This window comes from Pleurodeles waltl, chromosome 1_1 (assembly GCF_031143425.1).
Source record: "Pleurodeles waltl isolate 20211129_DDA chromosome 1_1, aPleWal1.hap1.20221129, whole genome shotgun sequence".
Classification (NCBI taxonomy): domain Eukaryota; kingdom Metazoa; phylum Chordata; class Amphibia; order Caudata; family Salamandridae; genus Pleurodeles; species Pleurodeles waltl.
The window spans coordinates 81,965,603-81,990,442 of record NC_090436.1 but is presented as its reverse complement, the minus strand read 5'-3'; the positions used below and the strand labels follow the sequence as shown (position 1 = coordinate 81,990,442).

Sequence of the window (24,840 nt, the reverse complement as noted above, 5' to 3'; positions counted from 1 at the left end):
TATTTATTAATTTAGAAACTTTTTTACATTTTGAGTTAAAAATCCAGTTTGAATTTTTATATTGTTGATTGGGTAAAAAAAGCAATAAGTATATATTATTTTTTTATCACTTAAGAATATCTATAATTTTAAATGTCTTACTACTTTAATTAACTTAACATTAGTTGCTATGGGTTGTCAATTTAAGTCCCTGCCTCGATTGCTTCTTATCGAAGTGTATTTCAGTACCAGTGGTGGGTCATACGTGGTGCATGACTTACTGCAAGCCTGGTTTGGAGTACGTTTGAGCCTGTCTTGACACCTTTATGAATGTAGTAACTTTAAGAGTGTATTGGGTGAATCACAATAGCACGCTCCCAAACCTCTCCTTAAATTTCCCTAAACCCCTCTCATTTAGTAGTAATTATTCTCCATTTTTCTACCCCTCCCTCCCTTTACTTCTAATCTATATATCTATGTTTCAGAGATCTATGGCACCATAGGAGAGATCTCTGCTTTGAGAAGATAAGGGCGGCGGAGGTGTAACTTTCCGTCCGTTTCTGATTAGCATTTTCTAGTGAGTGAGTTTTACCACTATAGTACTACTTTAAGACTTAGAAAATGCAGTTTGTGAATTGGTCCCCCCCTGTTGAGATGCACACTTCTATTGGTCATTTATAGGCACAAACACTCAATGTAGAACATATTGGAAAATATTGAGGAAATGGCTGGTCCAGTATTTATATCGCCAAAGCCATTTCCATAATATTGAGAACATTTCCGGAGGTTTTTGCGGATAATAATTAGTGGAAACATAATTTTCCCTATCACCTGGGAGGTTTGTGTCAATAACAAGCTATCCCATGCTACTACTGCTGCAGTACCTAGTAAGAACTGGACATAATTGTGGTTCTCTGGAGTGGAAACATAATTACCTGCTGAGTCTCATGAATATCTTTGGAAGAAGACTAAGAAGATCTTTAGCAGGCATGATTATGAAACGAATGCTCTGAAATGTAGTTGTGAAAAAAGCAGCTAGTTCTTCACAAAAATGCCAAGGTCTTCATTGCAGGCAATCTGTGAAATTCTGGTATGTACAGCAATTCTTGTTATGACACATACCGCAATTATGAGTCTTTGGTTCACACCACTCTCCTGCAATTCTGCCAGGTAGGTTTTGGTAGGGCAAGCCTGACAAAAGTTAGAGGGGGAAAATGCAGAGAAAACAATGGTCCATTGAGTTTTGCAGCAAAATCCTCATATAAAGTGCCATTTTACAATGGTGAACTTGGAATAGGCGATGCTTAATGCAGCTATTACATCCTGATCCGTTTGGTATTAGGTTTTAGCAAATCCAGGGCTAGGTTACTTGAATTGAGTGCATCACTGCGAGAAATATTTTTCAATTTCAAGGGTTGTAAGTTTTAAGAGATATGGAGCAACTTTAAATACTTTCTTTACGAAGATATGGGGCAGATGACCTCGGATTACAATAGTTATCACAATTGCCTTTTTTGTAATTCTTTTCAATACAATTTGTATATAACATAACATAACATAATGTGCATTTTGTAAAGCACACATTTACACTAAGGTCCCCTGGTACTATAACACAGATAGATATTATTAGCCACATCAGTGGTGTTCATTTTAGCAACTCCAGGAGAGGTAGAGTCTGAGTGACCCACCTGGTTTCGATCCTCTAGCCATGTGGTGAAACACAGATCCCTACAGTGGATGCGTTAGTCGACGGAGCCTTGAAACCTCACTTTATATGTAGATATAATTTATTTACAAGCTTTATGTGGAACAATTATAATAAAAATAAGATATAATTAATGATGCTTCATTGTGCTGATGAAGTGAACCATAAATACAATTAATTGAAAGCCTACCGAGGGAACCTCTATGATTTCTTTACATACCTTGTATATAAAAACGTTGGTAAATTTTCATATGTTAACCATTATCTCAGAATGTACCATTTAACTGTTGTAATGTCTTTTCAGATACCAAGGTAAGTTGAACTCAATCACTGGAGCAGTGGTTTCCAAAACAATGCACAGCACACTTTTTTTTACTGTATTTGGGATCTTTCTCATTCAATTTACCGAGAATCTTCATTGTTGGTAAGATTATCCTAAATTTCTACAATCATGCACTCTTTTAATATGATTATTACATTTTCTTTTGTAAGTTACAGAAAAAGTAAACAATATGGTTAGGGCATACATATACGTCATCAGCGTTATATCAGTCATGACTAAGGGTCTAATTTAGATTTCTGAAGATGGATTACTTCGTCATAATGGTGACAGATATCCCATCTGGTGAAATATAAATCCCATAGGACACAATGGGATTTCTATTTTGGTGCACGGGATATCTGTCACTGTTGTGACAGAGTAACACCTCAGCCGAAATCTAAATTAGACCCTTGTTTGCTTGTTTCCAGTCTAGGGAGGACCTGGCCTGGCAGATCGGGCTGGACTGTTCCCATGGGGAGCAGAGTCAAGACTGATGTGCATATGGCTGGGTCCAACTTGAATGGTATGGTGAGCAAAAAGATAATGGATTTAGGCCCAGGTCTGTGACTGGGGGTGAACGTTTGACATTGTTCAGTATTTGGTTCATCTATTCTAAGTGCTGTCTATTTTCTCTAAGAATTTATTTTTTTCCTGCTTTATGCACATAGCTCTGTGATGCCCATTCTAGCTGAAAATCCGTTTCTTTGGTAGTGTGTACCTTCATCTTGTCATATTTTAGATGATCTCACTTTTCAGAGAAACTCATCATCACTCCCCTACAAGAAGCATATTATGAGTTTCCCTATTTGATTTAAGGAGCATATTTTTCCATTCTGTTATCTGCTGCCTCCTTCCTCTGCAAAAACAAAACTGGAATGGCGTGGGGAAGAAAAAAAGCAGATAGATTTAGGCCCAGATCTGTGACTGGTGGTGAATGTTTGACATTGTTCAGAATTCCGTCTATCAACTCTTCTTTTTGCATTTGTCGCCCTTAGTGGGGAGGGTATGCCCAGACGTGGATCCCGTGCTCACTATGCCACCAGATTCGAGCTAGCCTGGTTGATAAGGGGTGACACCCTGAAACCGGTCCCAGGATGATTGTTTCTGGTCAAGGGAGGGCCTGGCCTGGCAGTTTGGGCTGGACTGTTCACATGGGGAGCAGGCTCAAGACTGATTTGCATATGGCTGGGTCCAAACTGGAATGGCGAGCAATAAAACAATGGATTTAGGCCAAGATCTTTGACTGGGGGTGAATGTTTGACATTGTTCAGTATTCCGTTCATCACCTGTTCTGTTTACATTTGTCACATTAAGTGGGAAGGGTATGTCCAGAAGTTGGTCCCCTGCTCGCTGTGCCACCATTTTGAAGCTTGCCTCACTGATGAGGGGTGATACCCCAAAACCGGTCCCAGCATGCTTGTTTCTGGTCCCAATGGGGGGCAGAGTCAAGACTGATTTGCAGATGGCTGGGAATAACTGGAATGGTGTGGCTAGCAAAAAACGATGGATTTAGGCTCAGATCTGTGACTGGTGGTGAGTGACATTGATTAGTATTACGTTCATCATCTGTCTTTTTTGCATCTTTCCTTTATGTCACTACTGCGCTGGGCATATTTTGGGTTCCTGTCAATTTAATTTATTCTCCTCACTAGGTTGGGTTGGTGGTGCATGATTGGCTTTCCACTGGATTGCTATTTGCTGCTTGGCTAATATAAAGGCAAGAGCTATCATTCTACCCACCATCTACATTTTTTGGCCCTTTTCATAAATCCTTATGGACAGGATCCAAGGCTATTGGCTATGTTCAGTCCTGTGAGGTTTCTAGTATAATTTAATACATCTTCGCAGACTGGTGCGATGACAGGGCACAGCCAATACATATAACAGATCAGCTTCATCAACTTGACACCTGGGGCATGCATGCAACACCGAGGAGTATATTTTGTGTAGACGGCTGGGTGTCAGATAATTTTGATGCAATCTATCATAGTGAATCAAGTGGAATCTAACATTCCTCAAGACCTGATAGGCCTATCCCACTACTTATGAGAACTTCTTGTCTGTTATTTCCTCCTAGTCCAGTACTAGTTCCATATAAGTGTTCCAGAAATATTCCAGCCATTTTTAGCATAGCACTGTACAAGTATGTTCTTTTGGTCTTTGAATGTGTGAACCCCTTCTCCTCCCCATGCATTTATATCAACCTGCTCTTCCAGATTATGGTAACATTGCAACATGTATGTTGTATTATTTTTGGCCCTTAGCAATGCCCTTCCCAAACAATATTTTGCTGTGTGTATTAATTTCAGGGAAACATGTTTTTGGACATCAAGCACTTTACTGCAGATGTTTCCACCATCATTTAGGTCAGGTTCTTTAGTTCTGTACTGTCTGTTCCATTTAACCATCAGTAAACTCACTGTAATTTGGCCGCTAGTTCAAAGTCGGGGACACTCCGCTCCCTTTCCGACATACGTACCTGTAGTTTATGTAGTGATGTTTTATGCCTGTGACCCACCCCCATATTCAGTCAGTTAATGCACTGTTAATTTCACCAAGTGTGTTCTGTGGTGTTTGTATTAGGACAGTGGAAAAGAAGTATACAAAGCAGAATAGATTATCATTTTCCTTTTTGCTTCTATATCCAGCTCTGATAGTTGTAATCACTTCCAGAAGGCAAGTGAGGTACCATTTTTATCGGGAGACTTGGGGGAACGCTGGGTGGAAGGAAATTTGTGGCTCCTCCCAGATTCCAGAACTTTCACCGAAATGTGAGGAAAATGTGTTTTTTTAGCCAAATGTTGAGGTTTGCAAAGGATTCTGGGTAACAGAACCTGGTCAGAGCCCCACAAGTCACCCCATCTTGGATTCCCCTGGGTCTCTAGTTTTCAAAAATGCACAGGTTTGGTAGGTTTCCCTCGGTGCCGGCTGAGCTAGAGGCCAAAATCTACAGGTAGGCACTTTGCAAAAAACACCTCTGTTTTCTGTCAAAAAATGGGATGTGTCCACGTTGTGTTTTGGGGCATTTCCTGTCGCGGGCGCTAGGCCTACCCACACAAGTGAGGTATCATTTTTATCGGGAGACTTGGGGGAACATAGAATAGCAAAACAAGTGTTATTGCCCCTTGTCTTTCTCTACATTTTTTCCTTCCAAATATAAGAGTGTGTGTAAAAAAGACGTCTATTTGAGAAATGCCCTGTAATTCACATGCTAGTATGGGCACCCCGGAATTCAGAGATGTGCAAATAACCACTGCTCCTCAACACCTTATCTTGTGCCCATTTTGGAAATACAAAGGTTTTCTTGATAGCTATTTTTTACTTTTTATATTTCAGCAAATGAATTGCTGTATACCCTGTATAGAATGAAAACCCAAGGCAGGGTGCAGGTCATTTATTGCCTCTGGGTACCTAGAGTTCTTGATGAACCTACAAGCCATATATATCCCCGCAACCAGAAGAGTCCAGCAGACGTAACGGTATATTGCTTGAAAAAATCTGACATTGCAGGAAAAAGTTACAGAGTAAAACGTAGAGAAAAATTGCAGATTTTTCCCCCTCAATTTCAATGTATTTTTTTTCCGTTGTTATTTTCTGTAGGAAACCCTTGTAGGATCTACACAAATTACCCCTTGCTGAATTCAGAATGGTGTCTACTTTTCAGAAATGTTTCGGTTTCTGGGATGCATCATTGGTTTCATGCCCATTTCTGTCACTGACTGGAAGGAGGTTGAAAGCACAAAAAATTGTAAAAATGGGGTATGTCCCAGTAAAATGGCAAAATTGTGTTGAAAAATTGTGATTCAAGTCTGCCTGTTCCTGAAAGCTGGGAAGCTGGTGATTTTAGCACCGCAAACCCTTTGTTGATGCCATTTTCAGGGAAAAAAACCACAAGCATTCTTCTGCAGCCCCTTTTTCCCATTTTTTTTAACAAAACGAAATTCTCACTGTATTGTGGCTAATTTCTTGGACTCCTTCTGGGGAACCCACAAAGTCTGGGTACCTCTAGAATCCCTAGGATGTTGGAAAAAAGGGATGCAAATTTGGCGTGGGTAGCTTATGTGAACAAAAAATTATGAGGGCCTAAGTGCGAACTGCCCCAAACAGCCAAAAAAAGGCTCGGCACAGGAGGGGGAAAAGGCCTGGCAGCGAAGGGGTTAATGTCCTACGTCACCTCCATGATTGACAAATCTGCATCTATGTAATTAGACATCTCTCAGTGAACTCATAGATGACAACTGGTAGAGCCTCCCGATCATACTTACATCACATTCAGAACACAGATACCCAACAATGTAAAATATCTGGAGGAAGATCCCTCCATGTACAGGGATAATCTCTATGAAACATTCTGCCACTGAAGTTTAGTCTAAAAATATTCTCAAATTCAGGAGGTTTCTAAAAATCTCATCTCTCCATTCAGGAATACCCAATATGCTACTTGGAAACATCATGCATTTATTTGATCACCTACTTGGCAGCTCCCCAATATTGACAATCACCTTCTCCAATCCTAGCTTCCCATGGTTCTGCTGATTCGCATTCAATGCTCCATCACTGCAGTTATTAAAAAATGACAAGGGATTTTCATCCCCGGTCCCTCACCGAAGTTGGCTTATTGACTGGTTCCTCTACCAACCGAATTGTAAACCATTCTCCATCTCGAGTATCTTGATGTCCTTAACACTCTAAGGCTACAGCCAGGTGGAATACAGTGCTTTGCTAGATCCCCAAATAAAGTACTATATAACAATAACTTTCAGGAGTAGACTCACTTGTATGCATGGCCCTAGGAAGAGGCCACAATGTGTAATGTGAGTTGATCATGTATACAAATAATATATTGTGGATATAAAACATCAACATAATAACTACAGCAAGTATAGAGATAATATATTAACAGAAACAGTCAAAAATGTGGTATCAATGTGGGGACTTAGACCAGTGAAGTAGTTGAAGTGACAAGTTTAGAGTATTACTAGGCTGAAATATGGATGAGCAGCATTAAGGGTCTATAAACTACTTTACCAACAAAAATCAGCAACGATGAATGATATTGATTGATATGGTTGCAAGTATAGTAACTTGAACAATAATCCATGTTATTCACATGAATTACCTCAGTGATATTCAGTCACTAATTCTAAATATATTCACTTTATAAACCATTTTTGGGGAGCTGTTCTTCACCGTTTTCCAAAAACCATAACATGTGACTAATTATTAAGTTATGAGAATCAGCTTAATTGCATCAGGTTGCTGCAACAGCATGATAAATGTCAAGTTAAGTAAAATTATATAAAATTATATAATCCACACACATAATTAAGGTAACAGCACTTCAACCAAATTTGGAGAAACTACACCAATCTCATTTTCTATAGCGCAGCAGGCAAATCTGTGGTATATAAAGAAAACAACAAGAGTCAAGCATTCCACTGCCAGCTGGAACAGGTTTTGTGCACTTATGAGTTGCTCCTATAAAGATCTCTATCCAAGCCATCATCAAAAGTAGACCTGAAGTAGTCCTTTTGATGCAGTTAAAGGTCAACACAACTTGATGTTGCCAAATTCTGTGCTTTTAATTTCCCCTTGCAAGCTGCCCTTTGGTTTGCAAACCAAAGAGAGGCCCACAAAACTTTGGCCCCGACAACACAAAAGCCTCTGGCGTGCCTGCCTGTATTCAGTTCACTGATTATTTGAAGCAAATTAGAGGGTTTCTGGCATAACAACATCTCTTGACATTTGGTTAGGGCTTCACTTATTATATACCAATGAATAGATTGAATAGTATTAAACGTTTCCCCAGAGAATGAGTTCAAATCAAATCAAAAACACATCTTTGGTGCTTAACGCAGGATTGGAAGAAACCTTAATAGGAATTCAATTAAATCCCATTATAAGGAGGTGCAAAATGAAAAGTTAATTTCAAAATCTGTTTTTTTAAGGGACTATAGAAAAAAGTGAGGTTCACATCACTAATATCTTTCTCAAATGTTACATTCACCAAATCATTGGAATTTAATGTCCACAGAGGAAAAATAGAATTTCAAATATTTAAAATATCCTGAAGGAATACTGGAAATGTTAAATGTTGAGCGGGAAAAAGATCTAGAAAGACAAGATCTGTTGTCATTGTATAATTGTCTCCCTTTCACTCACCCATTACCACCATTTTCCTCACAAGCATAGAGAGATTGTTGGTTGTAATAAGTGAGAGGTTCATGTTCAATAATTTTATTGATGACAAATGTATTTGTGCAGATTTAATAGCATCAAAGGGAAGGACAGATGAGCCTCTGTGAAGGGAAAAGGTCTTTGCATCAACATTAACAGCAGACAAGTCTTGATTTAGTTTTAAAACAACATCACCATCTTCCATAGACAGACTAGAATCTTGAACAGTGTGTGCCTGTGTTACTCAGTACTTGTTTACTGACTGAATTTAACCTACATTACCCTCTTTTTGTGCCTGTTTTTACTTTTCTTTTCATTCTTGTTAGCAAACAGCAATGACCAGTAAGATCATCAGCATTTTTGATCCGGTTTAAAGACCCATCTTTGAGGGGAACCATATTTTTATGTGTTAGTTTTTAGGGTGGCGCATGCATCTCGTATGAGAGACGCTGTTGTGTTCAGTAAAGGGCTTGGAGCCCGTTTGATGATTTGCGTGGCACTCTTCTTTACAGCTTTGTAATTTGTCAAAGTATGCATGGCATCACTTCAGTTTCTCTGTGTGGTGCAGGGATCAAGCACTAATTGATGCAACTTAATTAGTGCTCGTCCGCTGCTCCCAATGTGATCAAGGTACTATTTTTTGTTTTTAACTTCCAGTGCCCTGCAAACAGAAGGCTTGTGACTGGCAAAAACATGTCCAGCAGGTAAAAAATTATAAAGTTTTATTTTTTAAGGCGAACTTTATTTTATTTTGCCAAGCCGTCTTTTCTCAGTTTCTTCTCAAGTTATCTTTTCTTTTTTGCTCGTGGGCACTGTTGTCAAAAGATGACAATTAACTTGTTTGAAATATGCGAGACTCATTGCATTGCAAATGTTTGTATTTGGTTCTATCTGATGTCAAAACCAAAACAGCAGCATCAGAAATCAGAAGTAATCAGTATTGCAGGATCAGGACAAGAATTAATACTGAAATTGTTAGTCAAATCTGTGATGGTTCATGTATCCAGACGCCTAGTTGGGACCACTAGTATGGCAGAGATGGCCTTTTTTAAAGATAATAAAGTTAATTGTTCACAATGGAATATATTTGTCTAAATTACTCGAGCACAAAAGCTTTTATGTACTGCTACCAATAAATGAAAGCCACCTTAAACGAGAGCATTTAAAATTAACATAAATACATCCATTAAATGATCTTGGTTTACCAGTTGTTAGGTTAATAATTTCATCATTGACGCAAGAGAGTTTGAACTGGCAATATTTTTGCTGAATTGGGTGAATCAATGACCTGAAGTTCAGAACATGACATCATTAAGTTTCCAATGGTTTTTTAATTGTGACATATTTATGTTCTTAATTCACTCTCATAATCAGGGTCTAATTCATCCAAACATGCACAAACATTTAAGTTTATAACATACAATGTGTCTTTATACCTTAACTTTAATGATGGAGGTTGATTGGCATATGTGTTTTAAGATGTCAGTATAAATCTAGATATGTCACTCAGTTATTGGGCGTCAAGGAAAATTTAATTTTATAAAGCAACGACATTGGTTCAATCATTGGAAGTAGCTAGAAAACAAGATTCAGACTCTCTAAAAGTGCACTCTTATTTTTCTTAACAATCAACTATCCTAGAAGAGTTACAGAAATACTCAGCAATATGTACTTTTTGGTTGCCTTAAATAATGATTATCTTACAGACATATTAGGTATTTCCCTATAGTTTTTAAAAACTTTATTTAAAGTATTTTACAGAAAAAATCAGGAAGTACAGGGGCTACAGAAATGAATAACGTAATGACAATATACGACATTTCCAAAATATAGCAATGAAATAAGGAACCAGAAGGAGAAAGAGAAGGGAGTTGGCTATGGTAGAAAAGTGTAGGAGAGAGGATGGCATGGCATGCCAACTAGACGAGTAAGGGAATAAAAAAGACCAGGGTGGGCAACAGGTCATGGCGGCATAGCAGTAAAGGAAATTGAATGCAAAACATTGTCAAATATAGGCCTGTGCATCGTGGGAAAGAAGCTGCAGCTTCCCCATTATCTCCAGCTGGGGGGGGGGTTCAACGTCAAGAGATAATTCCTGAGTAACTGCCATATGTCTTTGGGCCTTGGCGATAGTGGTTGCAGAGAGCCGTAGAGTTCACTGGTTGTACTGCAGTAAGACATATCTTGCAGCCAGGCTGTCTTAGTGAGCAGTGCATTGTTGCCCCAATGGAGGACAATCTGACGCTTGGCTAATACCAGTGCAAGTGCCATAAAACGCCTTATGCTTAAAGGTAGGGGTTTCACATACCCAAGCAGGGCTAGCAGTGGGTCCGGAGTGAGCATTTGCCCCATGTGTGATAGAGTGGCATGGATAGTTACCCAGAATGCGTGGATTGGGGCACAGCCCCAGGTTAAGTAAGCAAAGTCGACCTGTTCAATCATACATTTAGGCATCAATGTGACCGGGAAGGGTTGAGCTTAGCCAATGAGCAGTGCAAGTATGTATAATGTAACAGTTCATGGCCATGACTGTTAGAGGTAAACTTAGTTTGTGCGCAACACTAATACCATATTTAGCTAGAGATAGGGTGTCCCAAGTCTCTTTCCCATGCAGCCCTCGACTTTCTCTTTCCCTATAGCTAAATTATTAAGAAAGCAGTCCTTATAATAAAGAGATAATTATATGCCTAAGCACATAAATATGAGTAAGACAAAAGAGAATTTCTCAAAATAAAATACTATAAATCATAAAATAACAACACATTATTAATTTAAGAGACAACTATAATTAAATCCTACTGTAGATGAAAACCATGTTTTATTTTGGCCAGAGTGTTAGGCCCCAGTGCCCTATCCACTTGAGAAGTCAGCATGTTGGCTGTGGGCACTGTTGTGGAGGGAGGCGGGTTGTAGAGAAATTGACATTCAATACAATTTCAGCAGACAGCCCTTCCTGTGGGCACACCATGGAAAAGCCACAAATCTAGAGTCCAGGTTCAGAGTGCAAATGTGGTTATAACAAACACAACAACTTTGCTGATAGCAGTAATGACATAGGGGGCCATTATGAACATGGCAGGATTCCCCGCCGTGTTTATGCTGGCGGTCTAAACATAGACCGCGAGCCCCCTTCAGACCCCGCCAGCCGTATAAACAACATTCCACCTGGCCGGCGGGTGGAAACAGTGTTTCTGCCAGCCGGCCCAGCGGAATGCAGGGCCAGGACATTGCCGACGGCTCCACATGGAGCCGTCGTCAATGCCCATAAATCGGGCAGTGACCTGCGCAACGGGGCTGTGCACAGGGGCCCCTGCACTGCCCATGCCAAGTGCATGGGCAGTGCAGGGTCCCCAGGGGGGCCACGGAGCACCCCTTCTGCCAGCCTGTCCCTGGTGGGGAATACCGAGCGCTGCCCTGTCGGATAGAGAAATCCACCATCGTCAGGCTTCCTGGCAGTGGCGGAGGGCCGCCTGTGGCGGTCTTCCCTTGTTGTTTATATGGTGGTCCAGACCGCCAGCCCGGTGGCGGTAATTTCCGCTGCCGCCGGCATGGCGGTCTGGACTGCCATGTTCATATTAAAGCCAATAGTCTTAAATAAATGCAGATGCATAGAGGCCTTTTTACTTGCACTCCTTGGTAAAACCTACACTGTCTCCCATAAATAGCATCCTTCACTCCCCCTGAGTGGATGCTATGTGACTAATGTGGGTAATGTGTGGATACCATGTGCCGTATTAAGTGGCATCTGCTGTGAGGACTTATGGCACTTGATGTAAGGTGGTGAAACAGAAAACAAACTGGGTACAATCTAGCACTGGCTGAAGCAACGTCCACGCTTTGCCAAATGGGGGTAGTTGCCAGGATTGCTATCAGCAGAAAATGTAAAAATATTTTCTTGCAAGTATTAAGACTGAACAAAATGCCTTCTACCAAATCTGTGCTACACTGGTGCAATTAATAAACTATTTAACAGCTTTTTGTAGTCTGTTATTTGTCTATTTCTAACAGGAGAATAATACCACATCAATTAAACACAAAACAGCAAAGCTTTCTGAGATTAAAAATACAGTATTGCACTTGTGTGGAAGGGTGAGGAAAGAAAGATGAGACTGGGAGGGTCTGGTTAGTCTTCTTCTAGCAGGGCATCAACCTACCAAGTGTCAGCGCAACATTTGTAAAAGATTGAGTGCTGGTGCCCAAGGCTCTGCTCAGAAGGCCTCGACCGGTGCAAATAAGCATCAGTGCGCCGAATACCAAGGCTGGAAAACTCAGATCCACCTCATGCCTCTTTAAGATACCACCAGACACCCCCGGACCCTGTATCTTACTCTTAAAGGTCCTGGCTTTCTTCCTTTGTGACTTTTTCTCCATCAATTTCTTCCTCCGTCGTTCTGCCTTGTGTGTTTTTCCTTCTCTTGCTCTCAGTAAATGTGTGATGCCTGACAACAAGTGCCAGTCCCCAAATATGACTGCTGGGGGCTCCCACCGGCTCAAATTAAGACCTACTTGTGTCTCAACCTAGAAAGCACAGGAAGGCAGTGTAGCTAAGAGCTGTGCCATGCACACCTTTTGTTCGTGTTCCCATCTACATTATGGGATCTACTGCGATTGAGATCTTTTGATGTTAATAAACACAGCGCGACACTGGCCCTCCGACTATGTTTGAGCTATGTAGATGCCTATAGGCAAGCGAGAAACCAAAACGCCTACTACAGTGGATATTAGGGAGATGGGTTTTCAAAACTCCCAGTTTGTTGCTTTTTGACCTCTGGTATTTGCACATCCTTAATTTAGCTCTGGAAGCATTACATTATCAGAAGCAACCTGTTATGGCCACCTTTTACCCTGAGGCCTTTGGACCTTTGGATAGCTAAAGCTAGGAGCTCCTGGTAGGCTGCAGAGGACACACATAGAGAATAGCTGCGCATGTGCAAAGTAGGGCAGCGTGGAGTGACTCTGTACCTTGTTATATAGGGAGGAAACTTCATGTAGTGATTGTGGAGTCAATAAAGTTAATTTTGGCGACTGGTATCAGCAAAGGTATAATGAACATGCACTGTTATGCTTGCTGCTTAAGAGAGGGACTCTTTTTAAATGTTTAAAATGCATTAAGTCTATCTAAAGGTTGTTTTAGGTTTCTTAAGGCAGATTTCTATAGCGTTGAAGTCTGTAGGCTTAGTTTAACAATTTTGATTATACTGTCTAATTCAATAGCCCATTCTTATGGATTGTGATCACCTGGCCAAGTCTGTAGGCCTAATTCAGTTGATGCTGGACAGTCCATGCTATTGAAATAAGTGTAGTTAGAAGTATATGTTAGATGTATATGTTAAGCCTTACAGGCATGCAAATCGCCACATGGTACCTCACAGATTTACAGATAACATACAGACCAGGATTGGGGGGGTTCGTACCCCTGTGTTGTGAGTTCTTAGGATAGGTGACATGTAGGTTATTCGGGAGGCATTCTGCAAATGTTTATTCTCACCAAGACAGTTTATGGTACTTAAACTGCACAGTGTGTGGCTAATCTCGCCAAGCATCCCTGCCGTGGGATGACGATAAATGCCCATTATTTGATATAAAGTGTAATCCGTCCTTATGTGACAGTAGTACCTGTGAGTAACTGATGTAAATGACAAACGTATATTTGGAGGCAAGAAGTGTATCGCTAACAACTAAAATTGGAATTCTGGGAGTTTAACATGAATTTTTTTTATTATCTTTGGGGATTTGAGATTATTTACCAAATAAAAAAGATTTTAGAGTGTACACACGCTGATAGTTTAGAGACAAAATGGACTGCATTTCTAACACATTTTAAATCAAATATTAGAGTGACTTGCTGTTGAACCAGAATCTTGGGTGCTGGAGGACATTTAATGCTATTACTGGGATTTCACAGCTCCTGTTCAGGCATGTCATCACCTCTGTTGTTAAATGTCTTTATGAGATGATTACTTCCTCTATCAGAAGGCAGAGGTTATAAGACTGGTATTCGGATTCTTCTGTCTGCAGCTTGGTACTGTGAGTTCTGTGTAATGTTTACTCCTCCTACCATGACCCCTGATTATCTTCCATAACATAAGTCTTTAGATCTTCTTTAAAGGGACAGAATGGAAAAATAAAACTGAATGGAAATTATAAGTGGGGAAAGATGATATACACATTCTCACAACACATACACACAAAACAATGGGCCATGTGTCATTGCATACCTAGATTTTTGGAACTGATGCTTATATTCCTGGCTGGTTAGCTGCTTTTTTAACAACACTGTGATGCAAAGAACTTTATTTATCCAAAGTTCCAAAGCTTTAGTGGAGATATTGACCTCATAAAATCCTAGGAGTGTTAGGGATGGTCAGGAATTGCTTGGAATATGGTTGAGCTTTTGGCATTTTGGTACTTTCTGTGGAAATGGTGCTATTGCGTAAAATATGTCATTTGACCCTATCTGTTGGTGCCAGAGCAAGTTTGGAGGATATTAAGCTAGGTAGTCATTCAGGATAGACATTTTTGCTGCATTCACTTGTTGAAGTTCTCCAGCTGAAAATGTCAGGTTAGCTTCAGAGAAAGGTACATAAGGAGGTGAAAGAATAGACCAGTGAATCAGAAACGAGTTACAATGACCTGGTTAATATTTGGTAAGCAAAGATGTAGGGTGGGGACAAAGAGGGAGAAAGGGAATGGGAGAGGTCAGGCAAACAAAACAAAGGGGGTCTTCAGAACTTTGCCAAGAAGAAACACCTGGTGGCTAATCATGAGGAATGTAACATTACTGTTTTAGTGCAATAAATGTGACTCCATCAATTCCACCTCACCAGTCTCTCCAACACGCGATCTAAAACCTTCTCTTTTCTTCCTTCTAAATACATTCTCACCCCAAAATCAATGCATCAGCAGAAAGTCGGATGCAAGTTTTCACTGAGGAATACTCCCTGGTTAGCTTCAAAGTTTCATCTCTCAAGGCTATTCCTATCATCTTTCAGCCCTGGAGGCCTGATTTATAATTGGACTGTAGAGGAAAATCCTTCCATTTGTGGAGAAAATGCTACATATGGAAGAGAGTCCACTAGCTAAATTATGTCCTTATCCAAAGAGTGGAGGAAGGATTACCCACCGATTTGTTTGTATGTATGTATGTATGTATGTATATAGCATGTCTATAGAGCAAACCAAGCCAAAATGTTCATAATTCAAAATTTCCTACAGGACATTGATATTTCTTCAGTACCAAGGCTCCTAAATCAGACCAGGAGGAAAAGCATGTACTACTATTTATTTAATAAGTCAGATGTGCTTACCTAGCGGTGGTAAAGGGAATACACTTTGGCAGATGAAAAGGAGGTCCAAGCTTCTTGTTTTCACCCATAGGATCATATTGAGGAATTCCCCTAAAACACATACAAACCCCTGGTTAGATGAACAAATATTTTTCAATGGAAATTATCCTTGTTTTTAGTTATTGTAGGGTCCCGCCATGAAAAGGCTGGTGGAAAGCGGAGTGTCACCTGGCTGAGTACAACTCCAACCACCGTCACCCAGTTGGGAATCATGTTCCTAGCAGGGACGGTGGTCCCCTGCTGGGTCTGCTCGCCAGAGTTTTAACGTGGCAGTCGGACCACCACAGTGTGAGAGGTTCGACCGTCACAGCAAGGCTGGCGGTCCCTTCAACCGCCAGTCTTGTAATGAGGCTTAAGGATGTGCAACAACTGGACATATGTGTCCTCAATTCAAGATCTAGCCATAAAAAGTTAATACTTATATCTAAAAACATCCAAGATGCTGTAGGGAAAGTCACATAAAGCAACCACGTATATATATATATATTAAAAAATTGTGCCTAAACTGGACGCACAGTCTCTCATTCATATCATGGGGTGGTCACAAATTGCAGGGATGTGGAATTAAAAAAAATATCTACTTGTCAGTGGGACATGTTGCTTCATAAATGTACTTGTCCTGTAAAAAAATCCACTTGTTTCTTTGGTGCCATGTAGTGCTGAAACAAATTATGGCAGCAATCTCAATACATAATAGCTATGATAATAGCCTCTCTGATTAGGGCTCGTAGTACAGTCTGAATGGGTCTGAATATTAATGATTCCTTTATTTTTCCACCTCTCTGCACATCTACGTACTGGGGCTGAAATTTACTCCTTACAAGTGCAGAAGTAAAACTTGTTCCGGGGTTGGGGGCAAAAGTAGTTGGAGGAAAAACGAACTTGTAAACGCTCAACAGATTTTCGCATGAGAACATCTACATATTGATACTTTATGGTGCTAAAGTACAGTTCACAAGTAATTTCTAGGAGTATGATTTCCTAGCCTATTTCTGTAAATTCTTGTTAATTCTTAAAAGCTGTAAATCTGCACTCATGCAATGACATATATACAATGGGTCCACATTTGTGACTTTCTTTAAGAATTGGGCCAATAATTAGGTCTGACGTAAGCTAAGACCTTTTGTTTTTACTAGATCTATCTATCTATCTATCTATCTATCTATCTATCTATCTATCTATCTATCTATCTATCTATCTATCTATCTATCTATCTATCTATCTATCTATCTATCTATCTATCTATCTACCCAACCCATCCCTCCATCCATCCATCCATCTATCCAGAAGCTCCCACAACAATAAAGTTTTCCAAAAACCATGTCAAAACGAGACACACATTGACAAAACCTACACTGACCTACAATGTCAGGCCTACTGGATTTGCCACTACTTGCTTATTTTCATGTTTCCCCATAATCTTGTTGAAACTGGTCAAGCTGATTTTCCCTTATGAATATTTTTGGAGATACTAGCATACATCAACACATTTTGATAAATAATGCTTCATACAATGGGACCTAAAATTCCACTGTAGTTTAGCAAAACGTTTTTTTCCTAGTTTCATTTTTTGTGAATGTTTTAGTTGAAAGCAAAGAATCATCAATCTTGCTTTGAAGTCTGCAAATATTAGCATCTAATCAGAGAGCATTCTGGAAGCATTATATGGAGCCTCATATTGTTGAACTTTGCAAACGTGTGTACACATTTTTATACTGGAATCACTGTCAGTAGTGCAGTCAGAGCTTACAACATATCCTTAGAGCGCTCACCCTAATAATAAAGGTTTTGCATTAATGAACCAGAAATATAAGTTTGAACAGCCTTAACATACAGACCCAAATAGTAACTTTACTGCAAACACTGCCCTTCCCTGATCCATAATGTGGTATTGTAAAGTGTCAGCCAAATGGTTTGTGCATTGGGGCTTCAGCCTTCTATTCCAGGGGACAAAATAAACATGAGAATCAGTTGTCCTTGACCTCAAACAATGTGTCTTGGGAACAGACTATAGGATTTAAGCTACCTATCAGGCCTGTGCCTAGAGCTGCGTTATAGGTTCTAATCCCCATGTGGCTTCAGGACATGGGCTTTTTGACATTACCTAGCTACTGGGTTACACATCGCCATGAGGGTCACCTTTGAAGCTGTTGCAGGTAGAAGTCAAGAGTTCTGTCAAACTAATGCCACCATAACAGGTAACTACAGTCCACCCCCACTAGAGTCTTCAAGGTATTTGGAATTGGGCACAGCCACCCAGTTAGGCTGCCTCACACTATACTGGGGCTTCTGCATTCCCCAGGAAACTACAGCCAGTGCACAATTTTAACACATTTCCTTTGCCAATTGTAAGCCACAATTCAGTCTGCTGAAGAACCAATAGCCAAAAGGGAACAAAAACTGTATTTGTTATTTCAATGATGAAAAAATGTTCACCAACCAATTAAAATTCAAGATCTTTTTCGGACAGTAGTTGAATGGTTCCTCCAATGTGATTGGCAGTGAACACCTGCACCAAGCTAAGCTCGAGCTATGCTTGCTAAAATTATGGGATAGAAGATGTGCTTTAGAGGACATTAGGTTCAATATGAAATAACAACTTTGTAGAGAAATTCTAGACAGATGATGATCCCAGTGGCACAGCACAAAGATAAAAATATTTTTTTTTACGCTGCTTTGCATACAGGCTCCTACTGTACCAATGACATGGCAAAAGCCCATACACAGGCGATATGCCATACATCGTCAATGACAGTTACAACAACTGATGGATGTAATTTGGGTTAAACAATATGTGAAAGATGCTTACAACAGCCAAGTGCTGCCTGTGGCTGACCTTTTACCCTTCTGAGTGTATATTTATGGTAGGTTTCTCCAACAAGTAGCTCATGAGTTGCTGGTAGCTCTCCAGCTACCTGTCAGTAGCGCTCCTGTATGCAGTCCAGCATGACAAATTAGGAGCTTTTGTTTGGTTGAATTAAAATATACATACACCAGCCAGCTCTCCATGAAGAAACAGGTCAAAAACATCTCCTCCACATGCTTCCTCACCCTCCGAATGCTCAGGAAGATCTTCAGATGGATCCCACCCAACACCAGGCAAAGAGTCACACAAACTCTCATCACCAGCAGTCTAGACTATGGCAACTCCTTCTACGTCGGAACTACCACCCAACTCATGCCAAAACTCCAGATTATCCAGAACACTGCAGCCAGACTCATCCTCGACCTCCCCAGACAGACGGACATCACCCCTCACCTAAGGAAACTCCACTGCCTCCCAGTTGCAAAAAGACGGCAGTTCAAGCTTCTCACCCACGCTTATAAGGCGCTACACAATGAAGGACCGGCGTACCTCAACACTCGAGTGAACTTCCACCAACCTACCAGGAAGCTCTGCCTTGATTCCCTCTCCCTAGCAGCCACACGTCGCATCCACTGGGCAAACAGTGGAGGCCGCTCCTTCTCCCACCTTGCATCTAAGACCTGGAGTGACCTCTCCCTGCGCCTCAGAGCCTCATCATCGCTCCAGCAGTTCAGACCTCAAGACTTGGATGTTCACCGAAAAGAAGAACTGACAATTTATCCCCCCAGTGCCTAGAGACCCTCACAGGTGATGCAGCCGTGCTCTACAAATTCGATTTATTGATTGATACGTACATTCAAAACAGTGTATTCAAGATGAAAATGTATGTTTCAGAATTCATAAGCAAATGTTTAAGAAAATGGCGAATTTCCAAAATATATTTAAATCTACTATTGGGTGATAAATATTACTAACATTATGACCTTGGTACCAGGAGTATTACAGCTACGACTGTTATGTATTGCACAAGCAAAGCAATTCCAAATTGGCAAAGCCTTTTTTACATTATTACTGGCAACTCTGCCTAATGCACTGACATATTTACTGCGGCTAAACTTGCAGAGGGTGGCCACTAATGTAATCCTGTCTGATGTTGTCACTATTACAACACTAAGGGGCAGATTTAAGAGCCCTTTGCGCCATAATTTTGCCACATTAGTGACATTTGTTTATGCTAATGTGGTGATATTATGGCAAAAACGCAGTTTCAGATTTACAAAGTGGCACAATGTATGCATTGTGACACTTTATAACCACTTGCACCACATTATGCCTGCGCCAGGGGGTGATCTAGAACATTTATTTGCATCATTTCTTAGGCATTTTTAACACCTACTCAGAGCATGCGTTAAAAGGGGGCACACCATTGGTTACAATGGGCCCCTACGCACTGTTCAGGGTTAATGCCAACCCTGCACAGTACATCAATAGTGCCAGAAATTCTGACGCTCTTGCCCCTTATCCTGCGCCATGATGTGCCGTATTGTAAGTACAAAGCACACATGGTGGCAGTAGTGGTGTGTGAAGGGGCACAGGGAAAAATCTGCCCCAAATAGTATTAGTAAGCCACTATGTGAAAATAAAATAATGTGAGAGTCTCCCTGGCCGGTAAGACTTATGAGCAATATTGTCAGATCGTAAAGGACATGGACAGCTTTTAGGACTCCTTTGTCGTTTCCTAAAAGGGAAGACAACTGAGGTATGTGAATTAATGGGAAAAAAAGAAAAACTGAGAAACCACACTGGAGGAAACCAAATCATGGAAAACTAGTTTTGTAGGAAAGAGAACTTTAAGGAGATACACATTAATGGAAAGTTAGAGGAAACATTTTGAGAGAAAAATAATACTAAAGAAATACAATTACATCGAAATGTACATTAATTTAAAAAAACTGGAAGAACTAAACAATAACAATATTACTTTATTGTACTAAGACGTTAGAAAGTAGAGCAAATTTGTTTAAAAAAACTTAGAAATTCACTGAAAAGGCCAACAAAAACCACTGAAATTTGTCAGTTATGCATAACTGACAAAAGTATAATTTACACTGCCGTAGATTTGAAACGTCATCATAGATGCAATATGTGAGGTCATCCGCAGTGCGTCAAACAGTGTAAATTATATATGGGTCAGTTACATATAATTGGTAAATTGCAGCGCACTTTTTGTTTTTAAACGTTATTTTTTATTATTGGAAGACGTGTTTAATGTAAGAGTTTGCATACAGCAGATCAGACGAGCCACTTTGAACCAATGAGGAATTTCCCAAGATCTGGTCCGTCGAAACTGATGATGGGCCATAAAATAAGGATGTGCAGGCCCCTGATGCTAATGAGTGCCCCACAAGGAGGTGTAAGTCCCAGAGGAAGAAGGTCAGGGGACAACCCCCTGCCACCTGTCATTTTTAACATAGTGAGAAGTTTGACACTCCCCCTCCACAGCTCAGTAGTGTAACAAGACATATTTTAGGGCATGCAGAATGACACATCCTAGGAGCTAAACACATCAAGACTTGCATTTTGGCCTTTGCTAATTTTGTCCCATCCTGATAACATGCTCTTGAAATATGTTCCAATAAGATTCCTTTGCAGTACCTGGCAATCTTGTTCATTAATAGTTTCAGACGCCTCTCATTGGCTGGTGCCGGATCCACCCGGGGGTCCACCCCTTTCAGCATGTAGGTTCGCCCAGAGGAGGCGCTGCAGTAACCTGTGGTGCAAGCGCCTCCAAACAAATCTGAGCGAAGTTTAGATAAGTCGTTCAGCATCCCTACCACGGCGTCTCTGTCTGGAATGAGAAGGAAGATGGACAGAGCAAATCAGTGTATTGTCATATGACCTTAGGCTCGAAGAGAGAGTTGTATCTGCACAACTAATGACCCTAGAGGCTGGTTCTGCATCCTATGTTTGCAATGTCACCCAGAAACCATCCCTACAGCCAAGGTACCCATCCTGGTCATCATTAGATAGGATGCAAAAGTTATTTGTGGCCACGCTTGGAGTAGTAATTTATAACACCCGTGATTTTAACCCATGCACATTTCGCCAGATAATACAGAGAAACGTGAACAAGAAAAACAATTTAAAACAGTTTAGAGAAAGTGAAAACATGTAAAATTTCGGTGTGGTATCCCTCCGTCCTGCAGTAAAAGTGTCTTGTGGAAAACAGTAACGTCTGGTAATGTATATTCTCACAACATTCTTCCTGTAGCAATCAGTGGCAGGGGTAATGCTCCCAATGAGGTACTAACATGACTGCAATTAGGAGGTGTGGTGTTACGCAGTATTATTATTGTTAGTTATTGTGTGAAATTGGGTTGTTGGTTGGGGCGGGGGTAAAACCCTACTCAAACAACAGCCACAATCCTTATCATGCTGAATCACAAAAAGTCACTAAATTAACCTATGCGTAACCCTCTGGTAGCTTGACACAAAAGCAGTCAGGCTTAACTTAGAGGCAATGTGTAAAGTATTTATTCAGCAAACAAATAGTAATAAAGTGAAAATGCAACATAAGAAAAACCACATACCAATTTAGAAAAATAGAGTAATATGTATTAAATTATTTGACACCAAAATGACAAACATCCAATCAGTAGAACTGGAGACATACAATTTCAAACATTTAAGGTAACTATAGTACTTAAAAGCAGAAAGCGCCACTTGTGGTTATATGGTCGTGCAAAACCAGGTGAACGTCAAAAGTTCAGGCTGACCGCGATGCAGCGCGGGCCATATAAAGGGACAAGGTTAATCCCCCTGAAAAAGTTACCTTCTAAAGTCCAACGCAAAGAGTTCAGTTTGCGGTGGAGGAAGCCGCGAGGAGCATGGAGAGCATCACAGATGGTTGATGCTGTAGCACATAGGGCAGGCCCAGTGTCATGACAGTCGCCGCTGTAGTGTGAAGATCCTGTCAGACGTTGAGGACGGTAGTTGCTGTAGATTCATATTGGTGGTCACCATGCACGTGGAGCAAGATCTTGACACAAACAGGCCTGTTCACGGTCGCAAAGAGCCCAAAACCTATGGGTTTCTCCTTTTCATCAAGGAGGAGCTCAGCCATGCCACCCCATGGGACAGGACCTGGGAGGCACCTCTTGGGGATCAGGACCTCACTCCAGCAGAGACCAGCAGTGCCCAGTCAGGTCCAGGTCCATGCAGGTCCAGTGCAGCAGGTTCTGCTGGACAATTGCAGGGAGGCCTCTGGAGCGTGTTGTGTCCCTGTAGCTGAGAATAGGAGGTCAGTCAGCTGACCCTTGGAGTCAATTCAGCTTTGGATGAAGGGTGAAGGTCCAATCTTCCTTCTCAGACAGCAAGGCAGCCTCAGGCAAGTCTAGCTGCAGTTCCAGGGAGGTCCAATGCAGCAGGACAGCTGGGCAGTCCTTCTTCTGTAGATATCTACAGGTCTAGGAGAACACTGAAGAATGGGTCCGAGGGTCCCCTTTTCATACCTGGTGCCCACTTTGATGTGGAAGAAACTTCTCGAGTCTTCCTCCTACAGTGGTATATGGAATGTTCTTCCTCCTTGCCCTGGTCTCAGTCTGTTTGCAGGCACAACAGGCTAGTGTGAAGTACTCTGTGTGTGAGCTGAGACAGAGTCTTTTAAGTGTAAGTGTGACAGGGGACAGAGGAGAAATCCACAAAGTCTAACTGCCAACTACACCTAGTCATGTCAACCAGGATCCACGCTGCAGGCTGCAGACACCAAACGGTTAGGGCAAGAAAATGGCAAGTTTCTAAAAGTGTCATTTTTAGGAATATGACCTAAAATCCGACATTACAGTTCAAAACAGTTTTAAACTACAATGCCTCAAACACCAAAGATGATATTACTACCTGCTCGCAAAGAAACAAAAGTTATCACTTATCAAATGTATAAAAATAACCCAATGTTATTTTATGGCAAACTAAACTTGACATTTTTCATGACCAGGCCATGTAAAACTTAAAAGTACATGTCCAACTTTTAAAATGTGACTCACTCTTCTCCATGGCCGTTTAGGGCCTACCCTAGGGGTGACTGCAGTCCCTGTAAGAATACTATGATCTGCAGCCCATGTAAGAACACTAAAATCTGCAGTTGCCATAAGCATAGTAAGTTCTACAACCCCTGTAAAAATACTAAGATCTGCAGCCCCCGTAAGAATACTAAGATCTACAGCCTCTGTAAGAATACTAATATCTACAGCCCCTGTAAGAATACTAATATCTACAACCCCTGTAAGAATACTAAGAGCTGTAGGCACTTTGAGTATATTAAACTCTGTGGCCCTTGTGAGAAGAATTAGATCTGCAGTCCTTTTAAGAATACTAAGATATGCAGCTCCTGTAAGAAAACTATGTTCTGCAATCCTGTAAGACTGTTAAGATCTACAGCCCCTACAAGATTACAAAGATCTGTAACAACCGTAAGGTATGCATGCTAAGAACTGTGGCCCCTGTAAAAGGAATCAGATCTTCAGCCCATGTAAGAATAGTAAGATATGCAGCCCCTGAAAGAATGCTAAAACCTGCAGCGTTTATAAGTATGGTAAGTTCTGCAGCCCCTAGAGTACTAAGGGGTGTAGTCCCTGTAAGAATACTACGATCTGTAGCCCCTGCCGGAACACTACAATCTGCACTCACAATAAGCATAGTCAGTACTGCAACCACTGTAAGAATACTAAGAGCTGACTAGTACTGCAACCACTGTAAGAATACTAAGAGCTGACTAGTACTGCAACCACTGTAAGAATACTAAGAGCTGACTAGTACTGCAACCACTGTAAGAATACTAAGATCTGCAGCCCCTGTAACAATACTAGGACCTGCAATCCCTGTAAGAACACTAGGACTTTCAGCCCCTTTAACAATGGTCAGATCTGCATTCCCTGTAACAATACTAGGACCTGCAATCCCTGTAAGAACACTAGGACTTTCAGCCCCTGTAACAATGACCAAATCTGCATTCCCTGTAAGAATACTAGAAGCTGCAGCTCTTGCACAAATACTAAGATCGGCAGCCCCTGTAAGAACAGGAAGACCTGCAGCACCTGGAAAAATAGAAAGATCTGCGGCCCCTGTAAGAATAGCAATCTGCCACATGTGCAACCTGTTAATCAGTAGGTCAAGTAGGAGTTGGAGAGCTCAGTCACCCTTTTCTCCCTCAACACTAGGAGGTCAGTTACCAGCACTGGAACAGTCAATAATCAGCAATAGTAGGCTAGGTATATCTGGCGGCCATGTTAGACTGTGGCTTTAGGTGCATGTAAGGAGCTATTTATTTATGGCACATGCTTCAACAGGTGTACACATTTTGAATCCCTTCTTCAACATCATGACACAGACCAAAGTCCCCTATCACTTGTACAACGCTACGTTGCTTTCAAGCAAGGTTTCAGCTACAGGGATATTTTGGGCATATGTTCTCATTCACTGGTCAGTCTGCACAAAGTAAAGCATTGAG

At 41.0% G+C, this 24,840-nt stretch overlaps 1 protein-coding gene across 4 annotated transcripts in view; it reads right to left on the bottom strand.

The window, feature by feature from the left end:
* SPMIP6 (sperm microtubule inner protein 6) overlaps positions 1 to 24,840 on the bottom strand; it is a 189,310-nt gene that overhangs the window by 51,990 nt on the left and 112,480 nt on the right. For all 4 annotated transcript variants that reach the window (XM_069215898.1, XM_069215670.1, XM_069215752.1 and 1 more), the window contains 2 exons: positions 20,991 to 21,183; positions 15,491 to 15,580 (listed from right to left, as the gene is read on the bottom strand). In XM_069215898.1, the coding sequence (XP_069071999.1) occupies positions 15,491 to 15,580; positions 20,991 to 21,183 (283 nt within the window). The remainder of the gene's footprint in view (positions 1 to 15,490; positions 15,581 to 20,990; positions 21,184 to 24,840) is intronic.